Source organism: Medicago truncatula, chromosome 8 (genome assembly GCF_003473485.1).
Source record: "Medicago truncatula cultivar Jemalong A17 chromosome 8, MtrunA17r5.0-ANR, whole genome shotgun sequence".
NCBI classification, from domain to species: Eukaryota; Viridiplantae; Streptophyta; class Magnoliopsida; order Fabales; family Fabaceae; genus Medicago; species Medicago truncatula.
Window position 1 is genome coordinate 34,142,081 of NC_053049.1, and position 19,257 is coordinate 34,161,337.

At 32.8% G+C, this 19,257-nt stretch overlaps 2 protein-coding genes across 2 annotated transcripts; one reads left to right on the forward strand and one right to left on the reverse strand.

Moving 5' to 3' along the window:
* The first annotated feature begins 14 nt into the window (after positions 1-14).
* LOC11444861 (probable serine/threonine-protein kinase PBL7) lies at positions 15-2,626 on the forward strand. The gene is made up of 7 exons (XM_003629192.4): positions 15-292; positions 479-694; positions 897-965; positions 1,129-1,197; positions 1,565-1,627; positions 1,701-2,023; positions 2,121-2,626. Exons 1-7 carry the CDS (start codon positions 148-150, stop codon positions 2,514-2,516), a joined length of 1,281 nt encoding a protein of 426 aa, XP_003629240.2. The 5' UTR covers positions 15-147; the 3' UTR covers positions 2,517-2,626.
* A 595-nt stretch (positions 2,627-3,221) lies between these two features.
* On the reverse strand, positions 3,222-8,968 carry LOC11444862 (probable protein phosphatase 2C 46). Its single transcript, XM_003629194.4, has 5 exons — positions 8,722-8,968; positions 8,226-8,620; positions 7,160-7,527; positions 4,232-4,468; positions 3,222-3,815 (listed from the first exon to the last, which is right to left on the reverse strand). Exons 2-5 carry the CDS (start codon positions 8,536-8,538, stop codon positions 3,555-3,557), a joined length of 1,179 nt encoding a protein of 392 aa, XP_003629242.2. The 5' UTR covers positions 8,539-8,620; positions 8,722-8,968; the 3' UTR covers positions 3,222-3,554.
* Between the last annotated feature and the right edge of the window lie 10,289 nt (positions 8,969-19,257).

The following is a 19,257-nucleotide window of genomic DNA, read 5'->3' on the forward strand; positions in this document are numbered from 1 at the left end:
CGTAATAGGGATTTTTGGCTTATATGCCGTCCCACGAATAGACATGCAAGTATGAGTATATGCTATGTAAGATTAACCCCAAGTGATCTAAAAATGAAATCATAGAATTTGTAGTTTAATTTGTGGAAACAACGTTGTAAAATTGCAATGGTTGATGGAAAAAATGCATCTGCACAACATATGTTGGTGGGATTTATTGTAGGCATTTCAACAGTTATGGCACTGGCCATATTGTTCTACCTCTTTTGGAAAAGGATCATTCCATTTCTTAAGCAACCTAAGGCTTTGAAAGGTTAGTAAGTCGGTGGTTATGTTAGTTTTCAGAGATCGAACCCTGAACTTCATACTTACATCTCTTTATGTGTCCATTAGTTCACCAACTGAGCTACCTACTCAGGACGATGGATTTGTACAATTTAATTTGTTATTTCATTCACCTAATTTGTTATGTCTTTGGATTTTTTTTCTTTTGATGCAGGAAAGGAGTATAAAAGCTCGAAATACGACAAAATATCTTTAAGGTGTTTTACTATTGAGGAACTAGAGAGAGCTACCAAAAATTTTAGTCAAGATTGCTTATTGGGTTCTGGTGCATTTTGTAATGTCTATAAGGGAATTTTTGAGTTAGAAGGAATACTAGCCATAAAGAGACCTCATTCTGAATCATTCTTAAGTGTTGAGGAATTTAGAAATGGTCAGCCTCAAAAATTATATACAGCAAGCTTTACTCTTACTTATACTCCTCAGAACTCTCACAAAATTTACATTTTTTTGTTTTTAGCCACTAGAAATTACATCGACTAAAACTAAAATTCGAGATAATTAAAGAGACTAAAAATATATATAACCCTTCAATTTAATGTACTTAATTACTGGTTTTTCTTTGTTCTTGGCAGAAGTTAGGCTTCTTTCAGCAGTAAAGCACAAGAATCTTATTGGTCTGGTTGGATATTGTGAAGAACCAGGTAACAAATATATCAAAGGAAAAAAGCTCTCTTTTTTAGTTGTGCTTAAAAAATTATTATGTATGATATTCATTGCAAAAGTAGCTTGAATTATTCTCAACATTGTACTGGATTTATTCCAACAAAATTTCATGCTAAAATGGACTAATTGTGTTTTGATCAGAACGAGATGGAGCAAAAATACTAGTTTATGAATATGTACCAAATGGTTCACTCTTGGAATACATGATGGGTAAGTTTACTGAAATTTCTTCTTAAAGTATATTAATACTATATTGCTATACTAGTAATTGTTCAGGAACCAATAGCCTTAAAACTAAGCTATGATGTGTAAAAACAAGGCAACAAGTATTAAAACATAAACAACTTGATCAAAAAGGATTTGATATCACATTAAGGAATAAACAGTACTAATACATTCAAAACTATGAAAAGAAAGCTCTAAAGCTAGGTATTATCATGGTTTTAAATTCTGGTTGTGATTGTCGAATCGTTGTGATCTTGATGTTGCAAAAAACATCGTAGACAAATACAGCCACAATGTGGTTGCATTTGCATACACCTCTAAAATATTTACCGTTGAATATTGACCTTTGTAGGAAACAGAAGGAGAAGCTTAACGTGGAAGCAAAGAATAAACATAGCAATTGGAGCAGCTAAAGGTATATTTTTTTTAACTTTTCAAATGATTCTCCAAGTTCATTTAACAAGAAATTTGCTTGGTACATCTTATAGGCATAGCTTATTTGCATGAAAAGGTGAAGCCAAGCATAATCCATCGTGACATCAAACCTAGTAACATACTATTAGGAGAAAGTTTTGAGGCCAAGGTTTCAGATTTTGGGCTGGTAAAATCAGGTCCTACTGGTGATCAATCACATGTCAGTAGCCAAATCAAAGGGACACCAGGGTACCTTGACCCTGCATATTGTTCAAGCTGCCATTTGACCAAATTTAGTGATGTGTATAGCTTTGGTGTCATACTTTTGCAACTTATTTCAGCTAGACCTGCAGTAGATAATGCTGAAAACCCAAGTAACCAACATATTATTGATTGGGTAAGGAATGTAAAAAAACCCCTCAATCTTTACTATATCTAATCACTAAAGATTTGAATTTTTCCTTGAGAAAAATATAACTTGGTATGTCTTGCAGGCAAGACCTAGCATAGAGAAAGGTATCATTGCAGAAATCATGGATGCAAATCTATTTTGTCAGAGTGAGCCATGCAATATGGAAGTTATGTTAAAGGTGGGGCAACTTGGTATAAGATGTGTGGCTCAAGAACCAAAACATCGCCCCACAATGACCCAAGTCTGTAGAGAACTAGAACATGCCCTCTACTCAGATGATAGCTTCACTAACAAGGATTCAGAAACCCTTGGATCGGTGCAACACTGTGATTTTTCACAGGGATTTGTGAGCATAGAAGGTGTTCGACTTGAGAAATTTCATATTGACATGGACAGCTTCTCCTTCAAGAGCATAAACTTAAGGTGCCTGGAAAATAATAGTATTAGTATTGACATTGACAAGAACAATTTGACATGAAATCAATAGAAGTTATGATGTTTAATGAATTACAACTAGTTAAATGTATGTTTGTATTGAAATTGAATTTGGAAAAAATTCTCAGTGTGAAAACCATGATGGCTCCATAATTCTGTTGAAATTTTTATTAAAATTGTTGCAATAGCTAATGTGATTCAGTGTTGAGACACACTTGCCAATCCAATCTTTAGCACACATTATTGACGGTAGTGGACAAAAGCATTAAAATGAGTTAATGCTTTCAATCAAAAAATAAACTAATATGAAGAGAAAGACACTTTTAGAGACCATGACAACACAAATAATCATTTTCAGTGATTAAACCGCATAAGTAAATGACAAATTATATCACTGTAGCAAATGACAATTTATATCACTATCTAATTGGACTCATTTGTTCACAATTGTACACGAAGACACCATTATTTTTGTACCTAACTTACCGGTCCAACGCACATGCTGCAGCACCCTATTCCCAAACACCAGAACCATCGCAATGTTATCCACATAACAATAACCAACTTATTTTTCTACCCTCACCATTTCAATCAAATCAAAAACAATGCACATATTCTATGATATCAATGCATTTGAAAACGACATTTTTCAACTTTGCAAATTGCATTTTTCAACAGAAATTTTCTGTTTGTCAATCTTCAACCCCAACACACGCCAATGATCGATTGTGTATATTGTAACTAGCTATGCAGTCAAAAGAGTCGACGTGTAATTTACAGAAATCACTTCTCACTAGAAGAGAAAATATATGTTCCAGTTTCATCATAAAAAAGAAAATCATGTGCCAGACAAGATTTTCTTTAAATGATAATATTGAACCTCATGTTTATAGCTTCGACGCTCTATTTCCATGATTCTTTACTCAACCACAATCCACATACCCCAAGTTCCTTGTTACAATGTATTAATTCTTAATCTCTGTTAAATTGGATATACAAAGCTGGTGGGTCACCAGAGCTTAATGTCTGCTAAAGGTAAAGTACAACACTACACACAAAGGTAACAGATCATACAGCCACATCAGCCAGGACCTGGAAGTTCCATTGGTGCCAGAGATCTAGACGGTAGGGGAACACCAGCTCCCCTCAGTGACACAGGGGGGCCTGTTACTGTGCTTGCTCTGCTGACAAGATTCGAGTCAAGAAATATAACTACAACGGTGATGTCGTCGTGGAAATGACGACGGACACCTCGGTCAATTTTCTTCAGATCAGAGTACCTCATCTCTCTTTTCTTGGCTGCTTCCAGCAAAGCCACTTTGATCAGCTTCCGAGCACTCCCCTGCAAAATAGAAAACATGTAATGCCTACAATAATACATATATCCTTTACTCTCTAAAGCTGCTATCAAGGTGTTTTATTTCAGTTAAAATTGTCAATTTTCCATCAAAATGTGCATCCTAAATAAGATTTGTCACAGCTTTTGCCTACTACAAAAGAAATCAACAGCCTATCCATTTTATCTTCCATCAATATCATTTATATGACGGAGAATAGCATGAACTAAACAAAAAGAGTAATGACTTGTTAGCATGTGTAAAAGCATGTTAAATGTATAAAAGGCAATAAATTCAAGTATTAACACATTTGAAACTTATTGAATAGATAAGAGCCAGTCATGAATGGATATAATATAGTAATTAAGCAATAAAAACCATAAAACAAAAAAGAAACAACCATATAGTATATTTATCTTACACTGTGAGGGTGGTTTTGAACTATATCAACAGCATCCTGATTGCTAAGGTGTTCCCAAAGACCATCAGAGGCAAATATCAGAAATTGATCATGCTCTTGTAGTTCATGAACAGATATTGATGGGTCAGAGCTCAAAATTGGTGTTTTAAAAGTTTCCCGAAGGCGAAACTTAGCATACAGTGGTTCCCTGTTAAATTCTGCCTTTTTAAGGTATACGTCACCAATGGATCTAGAAATCTGCACACACAAAATTCATAAGTTGCATTCTAAATAGCAAGTCCAAAGAATTTAACATCATACAGAGACCAAATTCAATTGAAACTTCGATCCTTTATGTAAACTTCTTTCATTTGCTGGTGCTGGAAGATCTTTGAATCAAGAATTAAATATTTAATACAACCTACAACTACAGGATAAGATAGTAAAGCTATATATCTTAAATCTTAGGGCTGGCAATTTTCCCAAACCCACTCAATGGCTGGTTGGGATCCTCTCCATTTCTTAAAATAAATGGACATCTCCATTACTATAGTTTTGAAGTAAATAAATACAAATGCACATATTTCTAGAATTAGAGATATTAATTGGACATTTATACAGCAAAACTATGGCAATGGAGATGTCCATTTATTTTAAGAAATGGAGAGGATCTCAACTACTTGACGGTAGGGCGGATGCAGGTATAGTGTAAGTTTGCCCCCACACTCCATTATTTAAATAAGCGTGATGGTCTTCTTAGTCACTAATATAATAGTTTATCTTCATTCGTTCCACAATCCATACTTAGCATACTTTTTACTGGGAAAAGCGAGGTCGGGTGCATAGGATACTAGGATGTGAATTTCAATATGAAATTAGGGGTCAGGTCGAGCAAAAAATTCAGACCCGCCTACCCAATGCCAAGCCTATGCATCTTTTTATGACAAAAACAGATTTGGTTGCCAAGCCTATACATCTTTTTGTGACGAAAACACATTTGGTTTGTATCTTAAATTATATTGCAATTATACAAGATCCACCCAGAATGTGATTATATCCACCGCTCTTAAGGAATAGGAGGCTGACAATATCCTTGAAACATGAAGTTAATTCACATTAATAAGTTCTTTAATATCAGATTTATCAACTGAGAATTTTCAATCATTACTTTATTAATTTCTGACCCAATAGCATCCCCTCAACACCTCAAAAATGTGTATTCCTAGACCTCTACCTCAATAACATTTATGATCACCATATCCATCAAGAATTCAAGAGGAATAAAAGATGTACATTTAATACAAGATGAATTTTGAGTTATATTTGGTATCTTTCAGGTATCTTCTTTTATAAGATGAAATTACGGTTTGAGAAAGTGTGTATCTAGAACACAATTGTTCTGATGACAAACTTGATTGGTACCTGAACATAGTAATTGTAAACTAATAATAACATACACTATCTCCGAATCAATTGCGCATATCTATAGATATTCTATAGATGAAATGCAGACATGAAGTATGAGTTTTTCATTCTAACAAACACTTTTCCAATCAGCTAATTTTTAGAAGCTACTGTTTACAACACAAAAACACAAACATTTTTTCATGGGGCTTAATTTGAAAGGAATACAAAACAATCAAACATTATCTAATTGTCGTAGTTTTTAAAAATATGTTGTTTGGAAAAGCAGAAACCCAAACACAAAAACAGGCCCAGACAGAGAGAGGGAACCCATTATCTGTTGTAGAAATCCTAAGAGGAAAATAGAGTAACAATAGTTGGAAACATCAGTTGAGTAGAAGCTATAAGTTGTATTGCACCATCTTAAATACTCTCTCGTGTATTAGATCATACACATGGAAAGTTCAAAGCCCCCTCAAGCATTAAGGCTTTTGAGTGGTCAACAATGCTTCAGAGGAATAGCACTAATGTGATTTTATGCAAATATGTGATCGGGGGATTGGGTATCATGGAGTGCCCAAGCACCAGACTGAGTGGTATGGGATGCTCGGTGGGGTGTTTGAATGGCTTGGTTCTTCCCCTTTGATGGCTATGTTTTAAGGGTGGGTTCCCAGAGTGCTTAGATACTTATCAATTGGTGTCAGAGCTGGTTGTCGGTGGCTTGGAAAGGGCTACCAACGGAGGGGCTGATCAGAAATACTTAAGCGTCAATGAGTGTCGGCTTCCGGGTCATTGGCGCTCAGGGGCGGTGCTATGATAGGGGTGTGAGTATTATGGAGTGCTCAAACCCCACATCGAGTAGTATAGGATGTTCAGTGGATTATTTAAGTAGCTTGGTTCTTCCCTCTTGATAGCTAGCTTTTAAGGGAGGGTTCCCCAATTTCTACTGATCAATATGCATACCTCATTGGGGCATTCTCCCCGTGTTTGAGTCGAGTGCTTCTAAAGCTACCACTTTCTCATAATGAAGTGGGCAGATATGGTGTTTAGATTGTTCGTATAATTACAGGATACGACCCCTAATTTGGAATCTTTTCTAGCTTTGGCATTGTGCAGTGCACTATTTAATAAGAACATTCACTTCCGTACTTTGATTTGTTGAATTACTTTAAATATTGTATTTTCTAACAAAAAGCCAAATATAATAAATTAGCAAATTATATAAATCATGAGAATGACGACTGCAAAGGACAAAAAAAACCCAAGCACGCATGACTTCTTGCAAGGTGATGTCAATCTACATAATTCATCAATACTGTCAAGAAGTCAACCATGAGAACGTGACTTAACATACCCCTAAGCTGAAAAAACTACAGACAAGACACACATAGTCTAATAACATATTACATCGAAACGTTTATATATTGCAAAAAATGTTGAAATTTACCAATTTCCAAGAAAAAAAAAATTGGACTGAAAAATTAGGGAAAATGATATTCTGAATTCCTTGCCACAATGAAAAATGCCAATCACTACAGAACATACCTGTATTAGACCCTTCACCCGCCACACGTTGTGCTTTAGAACGACAATTTTTGGGTCATCCGGATGCAAGGAATGCATCTCTTGTCTAACAGACTCTATGGCCACATTATGCTCCGGCGAAAGCTGGATTGCCAAAACCTCCCCAGTTGCCCTGACAGCCCGCCCAAGAACAGCACGGGAATCACCGAGGTTTGCAATGTAGAGGGAACCACCACAAATCACACCGACCAAACAACAAGAACCCACAGCAGCGATCTGAGGATTCATAGGCCAGTGCTTAGTAACCACTCCCAGAAAACCTTCTTCTGTGGCTTGGTACGCCTTCCGAATAACCTCCACAGACATAGACTTATGCTCCGTCGCAAATCCTTAAATAAAACCAAAAAAAAAACACATCAAAGAAATAATGTTCGAAAGCAACATGAAATGAGAATCAACCATTGGACATGAATGTAACCAACTCCTCTAAAATGATTATTTCACTTTAAACATGTGATAAGAAAATCAAGGTAGTATATTTCAACAAACTATAACAATGATTTTTCAAGTAACTACAACTAGGATCTAACTCATCTAAACTGAGCAACTTACTTCAGAGTGTAAAGTGAAACAATATTTATCATCGATGATAAATCAATGATTGATATTACATATGCTACAATGATTTTTTCTTTCTTTTTCATTTCACTCTACTTATGTAGCACCGACACTTATGATCGAAGACGTGCCCAGTGTCCAACAAAAGGTTGTACACGACACCGACACATGTGATTTCATTCAATTATGTCATTTTCTTAAATTACTAGCGACGTCGACATGTCAGGTGTGTGTCAGTGCTTTGTAGTTATCAACTCAGTCTAGAGGAGTCAAATCCCTACAAGTAAGCAACATCACGTCAACAGTTTATATTTTGTCATCTACAGTTACTTAACCCCCTTTAAAGTGAATTAATCAAATCCATACACACTTCAAAACAATCAACATCAACCCATTAAACTAACACACAACAAAAACATAAATTCACAAAAAAAAAAAAAAAAACATTAAATTTCGAACGAATTACTACGTTTTAAATGCTGAAAAAGATGATCGCAAATGAAGCGAGAAGTCTCAGGACCACCATGACCATCATAAACACCAACAAAAGTACCATAAGGACCAGTATCTAGAAAACTAAGAGGACCAGACTCAATCTGACTCTGATCTTCAAGCAGGTTATTAGCCTGCACAACCGCCATGGAATAATCACCAAAGAGATGCTGTCCAGCATCTTTGTACCACAGCAGACCTTCTTTCTTTCCGCAAACATCGGATGATTTTCTGTCCGAAGATCTTCTCCGCCAACAGGCAGTTAGAAAGTCCATCAACGTTGATAGCATCCCTCATTTCACCACCAAAACAACCTTCTCTTTATTTCACATCCAATATTTTATATTGGATGCTGCAATCAAACACTACTACCTGAAAATCAAAATCAAAATTAATTAATTAAATAAATAAGTTCAAAATAAATAAATAAGTTCAAAAAATAAATAATTCATAAGATAGGGTAAAAGAGTTACTGTGATGGTTGGATCTAGAGATGGTAGGAAAGTAAAGTGAGTGGAGATAGGGTTTGGTGGCGGTGGCGATGTGGAAAAAGGGGGTGAAGAAGAAGAAGAATAGAGTTTTTTTTTAGATTGGGATGAATTGAAGAGAAAAGGTGTTAATGATGAGTCATTTGGGTGAGAGTGATGATATGATGAATGAAGAAATGAAATTGAACATATTTTACTTTCCTTTTGTTTATGCTTGACTTGATAAGAAGAGTATTATATTATCTAAATGTATTATCTACTATTATGGTCTTTAGAGAGAGACACTTATGAAAAGGGCAAAAACAGGTCAACTAACTCTCCCTCAATTTTGTGAATATTACATTTACACACTCTCCTTTTCTACTTATTTTTTCTTTAAAATTTGTTTTCCTTTGGTTAAAGAAATTATCAATTTTTTAATGGTTTAATGAATTGTAAATCGAAATTGTTTACAGTTCGATTATTTGAGCAGTTTGATTGTGATTTCATCTCGTTTAAAATCATTGAAAAATATTCCATCAAGTCCGCTCAGTTTGCTAAATTGCAGGACATTTGATGATTGTCGGTGTGAGGGTTTGATATGAGTGGCACTTACAAACCATCTTCTTTGTGTATGTGTTAGGCTACCATGTCTCCGTGTGAATGAAAAACAAACATTGATGTCATATATGTAATGTACTTATTTGCATTCCCTAAATCATTCAACCATTAATAATAGCATGGTTCCTACACACAAAAAAATAACATGGTTACTTTTTTATTTTTGAAAATCATATATCATTTAAATAAGTTTAAATTTTGTTAATTACAACTTAGATGGTAACTGCAACAACAGTAATATGTCAGGATCATGGTTAAAACTTCAAATTCATCGCTTCTTCAAACTTAAAATGTGTGAGTCTAATCACTAGACTACTCAATAAAAGTGTTAATCAAATTTATTTATTTATTTTTGACGAAAATTTTAATTATTTATAATTCATTAATTTATTACGAAATATTTATTAAAATTTATATAGGTAAAGATACAAATCTATATTAAAGAAGGTTTATCCACCTAATTTCTTTTCATGTGGCATCCCATAAATCATTCAACAATTCTGTTACTTTTATATTTTTAATATATATATATCAATTAAATTAAAATTAATTTAATTTACATTATGAATCAAATCAATGAGTGGTGATTCAATTATATTAATTTTAAAAAATCCTTTTGTTTGATAAATTATCAATTTTTTAATAGTTTAATGAATTGTAAATCAAAACTGTTTACCGTTCGATTGTTTGAGTAGTTTGACTGTGATTTCATCTCGTTTAAAATTGTTGAAAAATATCCGGTAAAGTTCGTTCAAATTACAAGATTGCAAGCATTTGATGTTTGATTGTAATTTCATCTTGTTTAAAATCATTGAAAATATCCCATCAAGTCCGCTCAAAATACAAGATTGCAAGGCATTTGATAATTGTCGGTGTGAGGGTTTGATCGGCGTGGCACTCACTAACAATCTCTTTATGTATGCGTTAGGCTATCATGCCTCCGTGTGAATAAAAAACAAACTTGATGTCATATATGTAATGTAGTTATTTGCATTTCCTTAATCATTCAACAATTAATGGTACGGTTACTTTTTTATTTTTGAAAATTTTTATATCAATAAGTAAGTTTAAATTTAGTTAATTATATAAAATATAAATCGATTAGTGATGTCATATATGAAATTGTTTACGGATCGATTACTTGAGCAGTTTGATTGTGACTTCATCTCGTTTAAAATCATTAAAAAATATCTCGACAAATTAGTTCAAATTGCGAGATTGTAGGGCATTTGATGATTGTCGGTGCGATCGTTTGATATATGTGGCATTTCCTAATTATCTTCTTTGTGTATGTGTTAGGCTACCATGTCTCCGTGTGAATGAAAAACAAACATTGAAGTCATATATGTAATGAAGTTATTTGCATACCCTTAATCATTCAACAATTAATAGTATGGTTACTTTTTTATTTTTAAAAATCATATATTAGTTAAGTAAGTTTAAATTTGGTTAATTGCAACTCAGATTGTAACTGCAATGGCAATAATATGGAGCGATCATGGTTAAAACTTCGAATTCACCGCTTCTCCAAACTTAAAACGTGTGAGTCTAACCACTAGACTACTAAAAAAAATTATATTTCAGCAATTAATTATTCAATTAACTTTATTATGAAAAAAGTGTTAATCAAATTTATTTTATTTTATTTTTGAAGGAAAAGTTAATTATTTATAATTCATTAATTTATTATGAAATATCTATTAAATTTTATACATAAAAATATACAGATCCATATTAAAGAAGATTTATGCACCTAATTGCTTTTCATGTGGCATCCCCTAAATCATTCAACAATTATGTCACTTTTATATTTTTAATAAATATATATATATATATATATATATATATATATATATCAATTAAATTAATATGAATTTAATTTAATTTACATTAAACATTATGAATCAAATCAACAAATAATGATTCAATTATATTAATTTAAAAAAAATGTCATCATGAGCTTAACTCGATTGATATGTACAATATAATGCATAATATATGTAAGGTTGGGGTTCGAAACCCGGCCACCACAAAAAACAATTAAAAACATATTCTTTTTGTTTGATAAATTATCAATTTTTTATTCGTTTAATGAATTGTATCGAAATTGCTTACCATTCGATTATTTGGGCAGCTTGATTGTGATTTCATCTCGTTTAAAATCGTTGAAAAATATCTCATAAAGTTCGTTCAAATTATGAGATTGCGGGGCATTTGATGTTTGATTGTAATTTCATCTTATTTAAAATCAATGAAAAATATTCCGTTAAGTCCGTTCAAATTGCAAGGCATTTGATAATTGTCGTTGTGAGGGTTTGATTTGTGTGCCACTCACTAACAATCTCTTTGTGTATGTGTTAGGCTATCATGCCTCCGTGTGAATAAAAAACAAACTTGATGCCATATATGTAAGGCGTAAATATGGAAAAGGTCCCTGCAAATATCTAGCGTTTTGGTTTTAATCCCTATAAAAATATTTTTTTGGTTTTAGTCCATGCAAATATAGAATATTTGGTTTTGGTCCTTGGTATTTTGTTTTAATCCTTGTAAAATCATTTCATATTGAAATTGGTCCCTATAATATTCATTTTAGTCCTCGTTTTGAGGGACTAAAATCAAATATTCTACATATTACAAAGACCAAATCCAATATGATTTAAATTTTACAAGGACTAAAACAAAATACTAAGGACCAAAACCAAATTTTTTATATTTGCAGGGACTAAAACCAAAATGTCAGATATTTGTAAGGACTATATTCATATTTAAGCCTATATGTAACGTAGTTATTTGCATTTCCTTAATCATTCAACAATTAATAGTACCGTTGGTTTTTTATTTTTGAAAATTATATTTCAACAAGTAAGTTTAAATCTCTATCTCTATATCTATCTCTATCTCTGTATACATGTATTCTAAACTACATATTGCTTATGTGTCACCTCACAAAAACCCCCCTTTCTAATTAACCTTTCATACTAATGTCATGTGGCTTTCTCTCTTTTATCTCTTTTTTTAAAAAGGCTAAAATGGAATATATTAATATCTTAAAAAGTCTTTCCTAGCACAAGGTGTACATAGGAAAGACAAATAACGTCGAAACAATATTTACAAGAGGAAACTGTACAAAAACAATCAAAAAAGAAATAACTATAGGCCAACGTCTAACAAGGTGAACGGACTAAGCCGCCACCCATGGTAGTTAAAGGGAAGAGTAGGAAATTTCTCCTTCAACCACCTAAAAGCGCGAGACTTAATTCTATCGACCACCTGACTTATTAAGCATATTTTGTCGTTAAAATGTCTGTTATTTCTTTCTTTCCAGATTTCCCAAACTGTCGCAAACCAAATGACCTGAGATATAGAGCGGCGCGTCTTCGCGATTCCACCACTAACACTAAATTGATTAAAATGATCTTGCACGTGAGCAAGAATGACCGCTGAGATGCCAAGCCACCTATAAATGAAATGCCAAACAACCCCAAAAATTTTACAAAATAAAAACAAGTGGTGGGAAGATTCGATCGAACCACACCCAGCCACACACATCCTTGCGTCACGATCAAGAACACCACGCCAATGCAAATTGTCCTTGTAGGCAGCTTGTCTCGGAACAAACGTCAAGCAAACAGCACAACCTTTAACAGGACATCTTTATGCCACATCGAAGCAACAGGAACCGATGAAACAAATGGAGGATGAGCTGATAGGAAATTATATGCACTCCGAACAGAGAATACATTAGATGATTCCAATGTCCACAACCATTTGGCATCCCTATCAACCTGCAAATGTACATTATGAAGTAATAACATTAATTCTCCCACCTCCTCCTCCTCCCACGCAAACAACCTCCGCCTCCACCTCCACGCGTCACACCCTCTTGACCCCAACCCAACTGACTCATATCAAAAACTGATATTTCTTTAAACACCAATAATTCATATAACCTACTGAACCTAACTTTAAAAGACACCACACCACACCAAACATCCGACCAGAATAATGTATGGTTCCCGTTACCAAGGGAGCGTTCGAAATGGTCACTAAACCACCTATCTCTACATAAAAGATAAATATCATCACGCCTGCTCAGGTGCAAGATATATCATTTTAATCAATTTAGCGTGTTTAATAGAGTGAATTCAATATTTAGGCTCTGTTTGGTAAAAATAGCGGATAGCTGATAAGCTAGCTGATAGTTTTTAGCTGATAAGCTAACTGAAGTGTTTGGTAAAAATAGCGGTTCAACTAGCTGATAAATGTAAAATGACATAAAGGGTATTCTTAATTCATAATAAAAATTATATCATTAATTTAAGTATTTGTAATTTTGTAAACTAATTTTTCTTTAAAAAAATACTTTAAATTTATTAATTTAATATATCATATGTATTATAAATTAAATTAAATTTTATTCACTAAAATTTTATCTTATATTTATTATCATTTAAGTGTTTCCACTTTATAAAAAAAAATAACATTTACCTCAAAAACAAAAAAAAAAGGTAGCACTAATAGAGTAATACTAATAACAGAGAAGAAAGAAAATAACAATTACCTCAAAAAAAAAAAAAAAGTAACACTAATAGAATAATAGTATTTTGTTTCGTAAAAAAAAAAAACGAAGGTATATATTTTTTCAAAAAAAAAAAAAAAAAGGCCAGCTGATATATATACAAAAATTGGAATAAAGGGATATTAGTCTTTATTACGTAGCTTATTATAAAAATTATAATGGATAAAAATACAATTTAAATGAAATAATAAGGGTAAAATTGGAAGAAAAAGTGAGAAGCTATAAGCTCAAACGCTACTTGGAATAGCTTCTGAAAAATAGCTTATAAGCTCGTGAAATAAGCTATAAGCTCATGGTGAAAAAGTGTTACCAAACAGAGCTTTTTTTGTCAAACGAGCTTATAAGCTATAAGCTCTTTTTTGGGGTTAACCAAACAGACCCTAATCTAATTGATAGAATTTTAAAGGTATCGCTCTTTATTCTATTTGGTGTGCTTAATAGAGTGAATTCAATATTTAACTTATTGATATATTTTAACGTATTTTAAATTTAATTTGGATAAATGTGCTTCTGATTGTTTGTTGGAGTGATGTAGGATATTTACAATTTTATTTACTTATGGAGCCATTGAAGTAGATTATTGTAATAGTTTATCAAATTTATCTAATGATATTCAATACAAGGAAGCCTCCGAGGTTTCTCAAAGCTCATTGATGCCGTCAAAGAAGAAACTCAAATAAGCCATTGTTGCACTAAGTTTCAGCAAATTGTCCTATTTTTTTCGTCATGAAACTATGTAATACTTCATTTGAAATGAAATATAAGCAAAATTCATAGTTGAGTTAAAAATTTAGTCCATATATATCCAACTTTTCAACTACTATTTTTGCTTATTGATTTATCTATTTCAATTTATTTTAACTGCTACATCCCTCTTAAAAATTTGGAGACAATATTGAAGATGAATAGTAGATATAAAATGGATAAGGTTAATGGAAAAGTAAAGGAAAAAAAAGGACTATTTTTTACGTGTAAAATAAAGGATTTAAGAAATGTAAAATCATAAAAGTTACAATTGTTCTCTTATAACTTGAAACTGAAAGTCTCTTACAAAAAATTAAGTCAATAGCAAATCGTCGTTATCGTCTATGAAATTGAATAGATTTGGCTAGAGATGAGTACTTCGACAATGATACAATAAAAATATCTCATTTATATTCATATCGGATGCTAATCTCTCTCCCCTTCATGCAACAAATTCTCCGTGATTTTTATCTATTTTATTTCACCTTTTTTTATGGCAAATATTAATGTTAATTGTCATATCAGAAATAGCGAAGATTAGGGATGGTGTAGGCGTTGTAGAGGAGAGCTGGTTTGCAGAGAGGGTGTCGAGAAGTGTTGGAAATGGATCAAATACTCTCTTTTGGTTGGATAGGTGGTTAGATGATATTCCTTTGTGTACACGGTTTAGCCGCCTCTTTGAATTGACGACAAATAAGTCGAGTACGGTGGCAGAAATGTTTGCCTTAAGGTGGGAGGAAGGGGGTCCGCCGTGGAGGTGGAAGAGAAGGTTGTGGGTGTGGGAGCAGGAGATGGTAGTGGAGTGTACACATTTACTTAACGATTTTGATATGCAGCCTGAATGCCTGATGTATCTGACAGGTGGCAATGGAACCTCGACATTCAGGGGGGCTATACAGTGTGTGGTGCTTATCAAATTTTAACTTCTCAGAATTCACCTTTAATTGATGTCGCAGGAGATCTGATTTGGCACAGAATGGTGCCTCTAAAGGTTTCTATCGTTGCGTGGAGATTACTGCGCGACAGGTTTTCAACAAAAAATAACCTTGTTCGACGTGAAATTATTCAGGTAGAGGCTTTTTGAATGGCCTGTGGCCTGGCCTTTTAAGTTAAATAGGCTTATAAAAAGCCTAGACATTCTCTATTTAAGAAAAAAACCTGACCTGACCTGTCGTAGGCCCTAGACCCCTGTAGGTCGGCCTGACCTATTCCCATCCCTAATAATATAAAAGGATAAATGATTTTAATTATTGACTATATAGTCAAAATACTTCTTTTTTTGGTCAAGTAGTCAAAATACTTTTTATTATATTTAGGCTTAAATAGGTCTTTTGTCCCTGCAAATATAGACCATTTGAATTTTCGTCCATGAAGTTACCAATCCTTCCAATATGCCACTGCAAATGTTAATCATTTGAAAAATTGTCCTAATTACATCTGATTAGTAACTTCAGGGACGAAAATTCAAATGACCTATATTTTCAGGGACGAAAAACCTATTTAAGACAACCACTTCGCCCAATCATCACTTGCCACATGGGCATCACGTCACTAATGACAACCCACCTCAGCAAAAAAAAACTAACTATGACCAAAAGTTAAATGATTAATATTTGCAGTGGCAGATTGGAATGATTAGTAACTTCAGGGACGAAAATTCAATGACCTATATTTACAGGGACGAAATACATATTTAAGTCATATATTTATTATAGTCAAATTACTTTATTTATATAGATCAAATATATTTATTATAGTCAAAATTTTGACTATATTTATTATAGTCAAAAAATAAATTTATTATAGTCAAAAGATTTATAGTAAAAAAATATTTAAATTATTGAATTATTACTGTATATAAATTATTATAAATAAAGCATGTCTCCATCTCTTGTTTACAAAAGTTCAAACCCAAAAAAACAAAAAACAAAAAATTCAAACCTTAAAGTTATCTCCCATTGTGAATATGGATACCCGAAAAACCTCTGCTATCAAATTTGCAATCTTATTGATTTTTGTTATCATTGCATCAGGTCATATATAATGCTTTACAAATAATCTCTTCTAAATGTTATCTTAATACATCTTTTACCAAAAGATTAGAGTTGTAACTTTATTTAACAAAACATTTTATTTTATGATCGACTATTTTTACGTTAAATATAATTATGATATTGTGAAATTTGTGTATGCAGATATGTGCAAGAAATCAGAGGCAACAAGCAGACACATTGATCGCTTATGTGAACATGACTTAGACTGTATACAACAATATTTTATTGGTTGCACTTGTAATAAGCAATTTCTGTGTGATTGTCCCCCCCCTCCAAATTCAACCAACATTGCCAACAATTTATTAGCACCTGAATTGCGTACTTAGGCAATGTGATACAACTAAAAAGAATACAAAAAGTAGTAATAAAGGAGTGCATCTCAATGTATATTCTAATATTATACATGATGTGAAATAAAATATAAGTTATTAATTAACAGTTTCTTTTATCTTGTTAAGAAAAAAAACAGTTTTTCCTATCATTTTGAATTTATTTACTTTTCAAACATAGTTTATGTTATGATGACATAATAAAAAAAAGTTGTGTATCATGGGATATACATGTACCTAAAGCATAGGATAATAACTCTTGTAACTAACTAAAAACTAACTTGAGCTAGTTACGTGTAGTGCAATTACAATTAGTGGATTCAATCTTTCTATTATCTTCGTGATGCAATAACGAGAGAAACCAAAGCACCCAAACTGATACCGTGAAAATCACGCAAGACTTTCCATCCCTTGGAGAAGAACACAGAATCATTCATTCTTTCAACCAACACCTTGAACATATTGTTCTTTGGATCAATCAAAGTTTCAAATCGTTGAACCTGGTCCTCAAAGTCAGCAGCGAACATGTTAGGCAACATCGCAACTCCTTGATACAAAAACAAACACCATTAGAATCAATTACAAATAACGACAATATACATAAAAAAAATCACTAAAGATAAAGGTATCCTCACATCTTCAACATCATACTCCACTATGTATTGATTTCGTTCAATAAAAGAGTGAGTGTTAAAGAGAGTTTTCAAAAGTGAGTGTTGCTAGCATTCCCCTAAAATTTTATCTTAAGTTTTGAGTGATGTCTTATATTCCCAACATAGTTTTAGATTGTGTTTTGTTTCTCTAAGTCCAGGACTTGTTCTCGCCTTGCATAAAACCTTTGATTTTTCAAATCTCCTTTGTTGTAAATCATTTTTGGGTTAGTCTTTGGTGTTATCTGTTTTTTCAACTATTTCAAAACAATTTGTATGTGTTTAAATCGATTCAAAAGTCATAATTGAATGCTTGAATCGATTAAAAAAATGGATAGAGGACAATCGAATCAATTCAATATTCATAGAGTTCATGTGAGTCAATTGGATCTTCATTTGAACTGATTCCATCTTCATACGCTACCTAGATTTGTATTTAATCATCTGAATTGATTCAGCCTAAGTTTGAACCGATTCAGACGGTGTATTTTCAAAAAAAAAAAATTGGCCTTCTTTTGTATTAAGCAAGCACTCACACTTATAAATACAACCTTCCCTCATTTTACTGAAATTATTCTTTACTTTTCTCTCTCCTCTCCTTCTCTCTAAAACCATAAGAGAACACTTTCATCATAGTTCTTTATGAGAATTGGTTCTAGAATTAGAGGGACAATTGTATGTTGTGTAATAGTTTGATCCTTTCAAGAAATTTGACGTGCTCGAGATTTCAAAGGACATAAGAAAGCTTCTTGTTTTTTCTCCTCTACAAACTAGGAGTTTTTTCAAGTTCATCTGTACCGAATGAAATCAAAGGAATCTATGCGAAAAGAAGGGATCTTGATGAAGATTGTTGAAGGATCTCATAGGATTGAAAATTTGAATGGTTAAGGCGTCAAATTCGTGGATTCAAATTTAGATCAAGTTATAGGCGATCTTGCAATAAGTAGATTTAAGATTATGGTCATCTTTGGGTTAAAGAGTGACAATATTCGTTAATGGCTTGTGATCAAGTCTTGTAGCACGTTGTGCAAACTCAACAACCATAGTGGAAGACCGTGGATCCATCCACAAAGAGTAGACATACCCCGCAACAACGCTGATTGGGGAAATTACTGTAAAATACTCCCTCCGTCCCAAATTGTATGTCGCTTTGGAAAAAAATTTGTCCCAAATTATATGTCGCTTTACAATACCAATGAAATATTTATGTTACTTTTCCTATTATATCCTTATCTATTAATTACTCTCTCTTCTTTCAATTATTTCATTTATCTTTTCCATACCATTTATTAGGGATAATTTTGTAAAACAACTCATAATTTCTCTTCCCCATGCAATATTAATTACATTTCTTAATACGTGTGAAATGACCAAAACGTCTTACAATTTGGGACGGAGGGAGTATGATGTTCTCTCCCTTAATCTTTTTAATTTTCACATTTAAGATTTGATAGATGATGAGTAGTGATATGATTAATTAATCGTAATAATTGTGAAGTGATTACATAGGTTAAAACTTAGTGTTCTTTGAATAATATTGTGTTTTTCAAGTGTTATCCAATCTT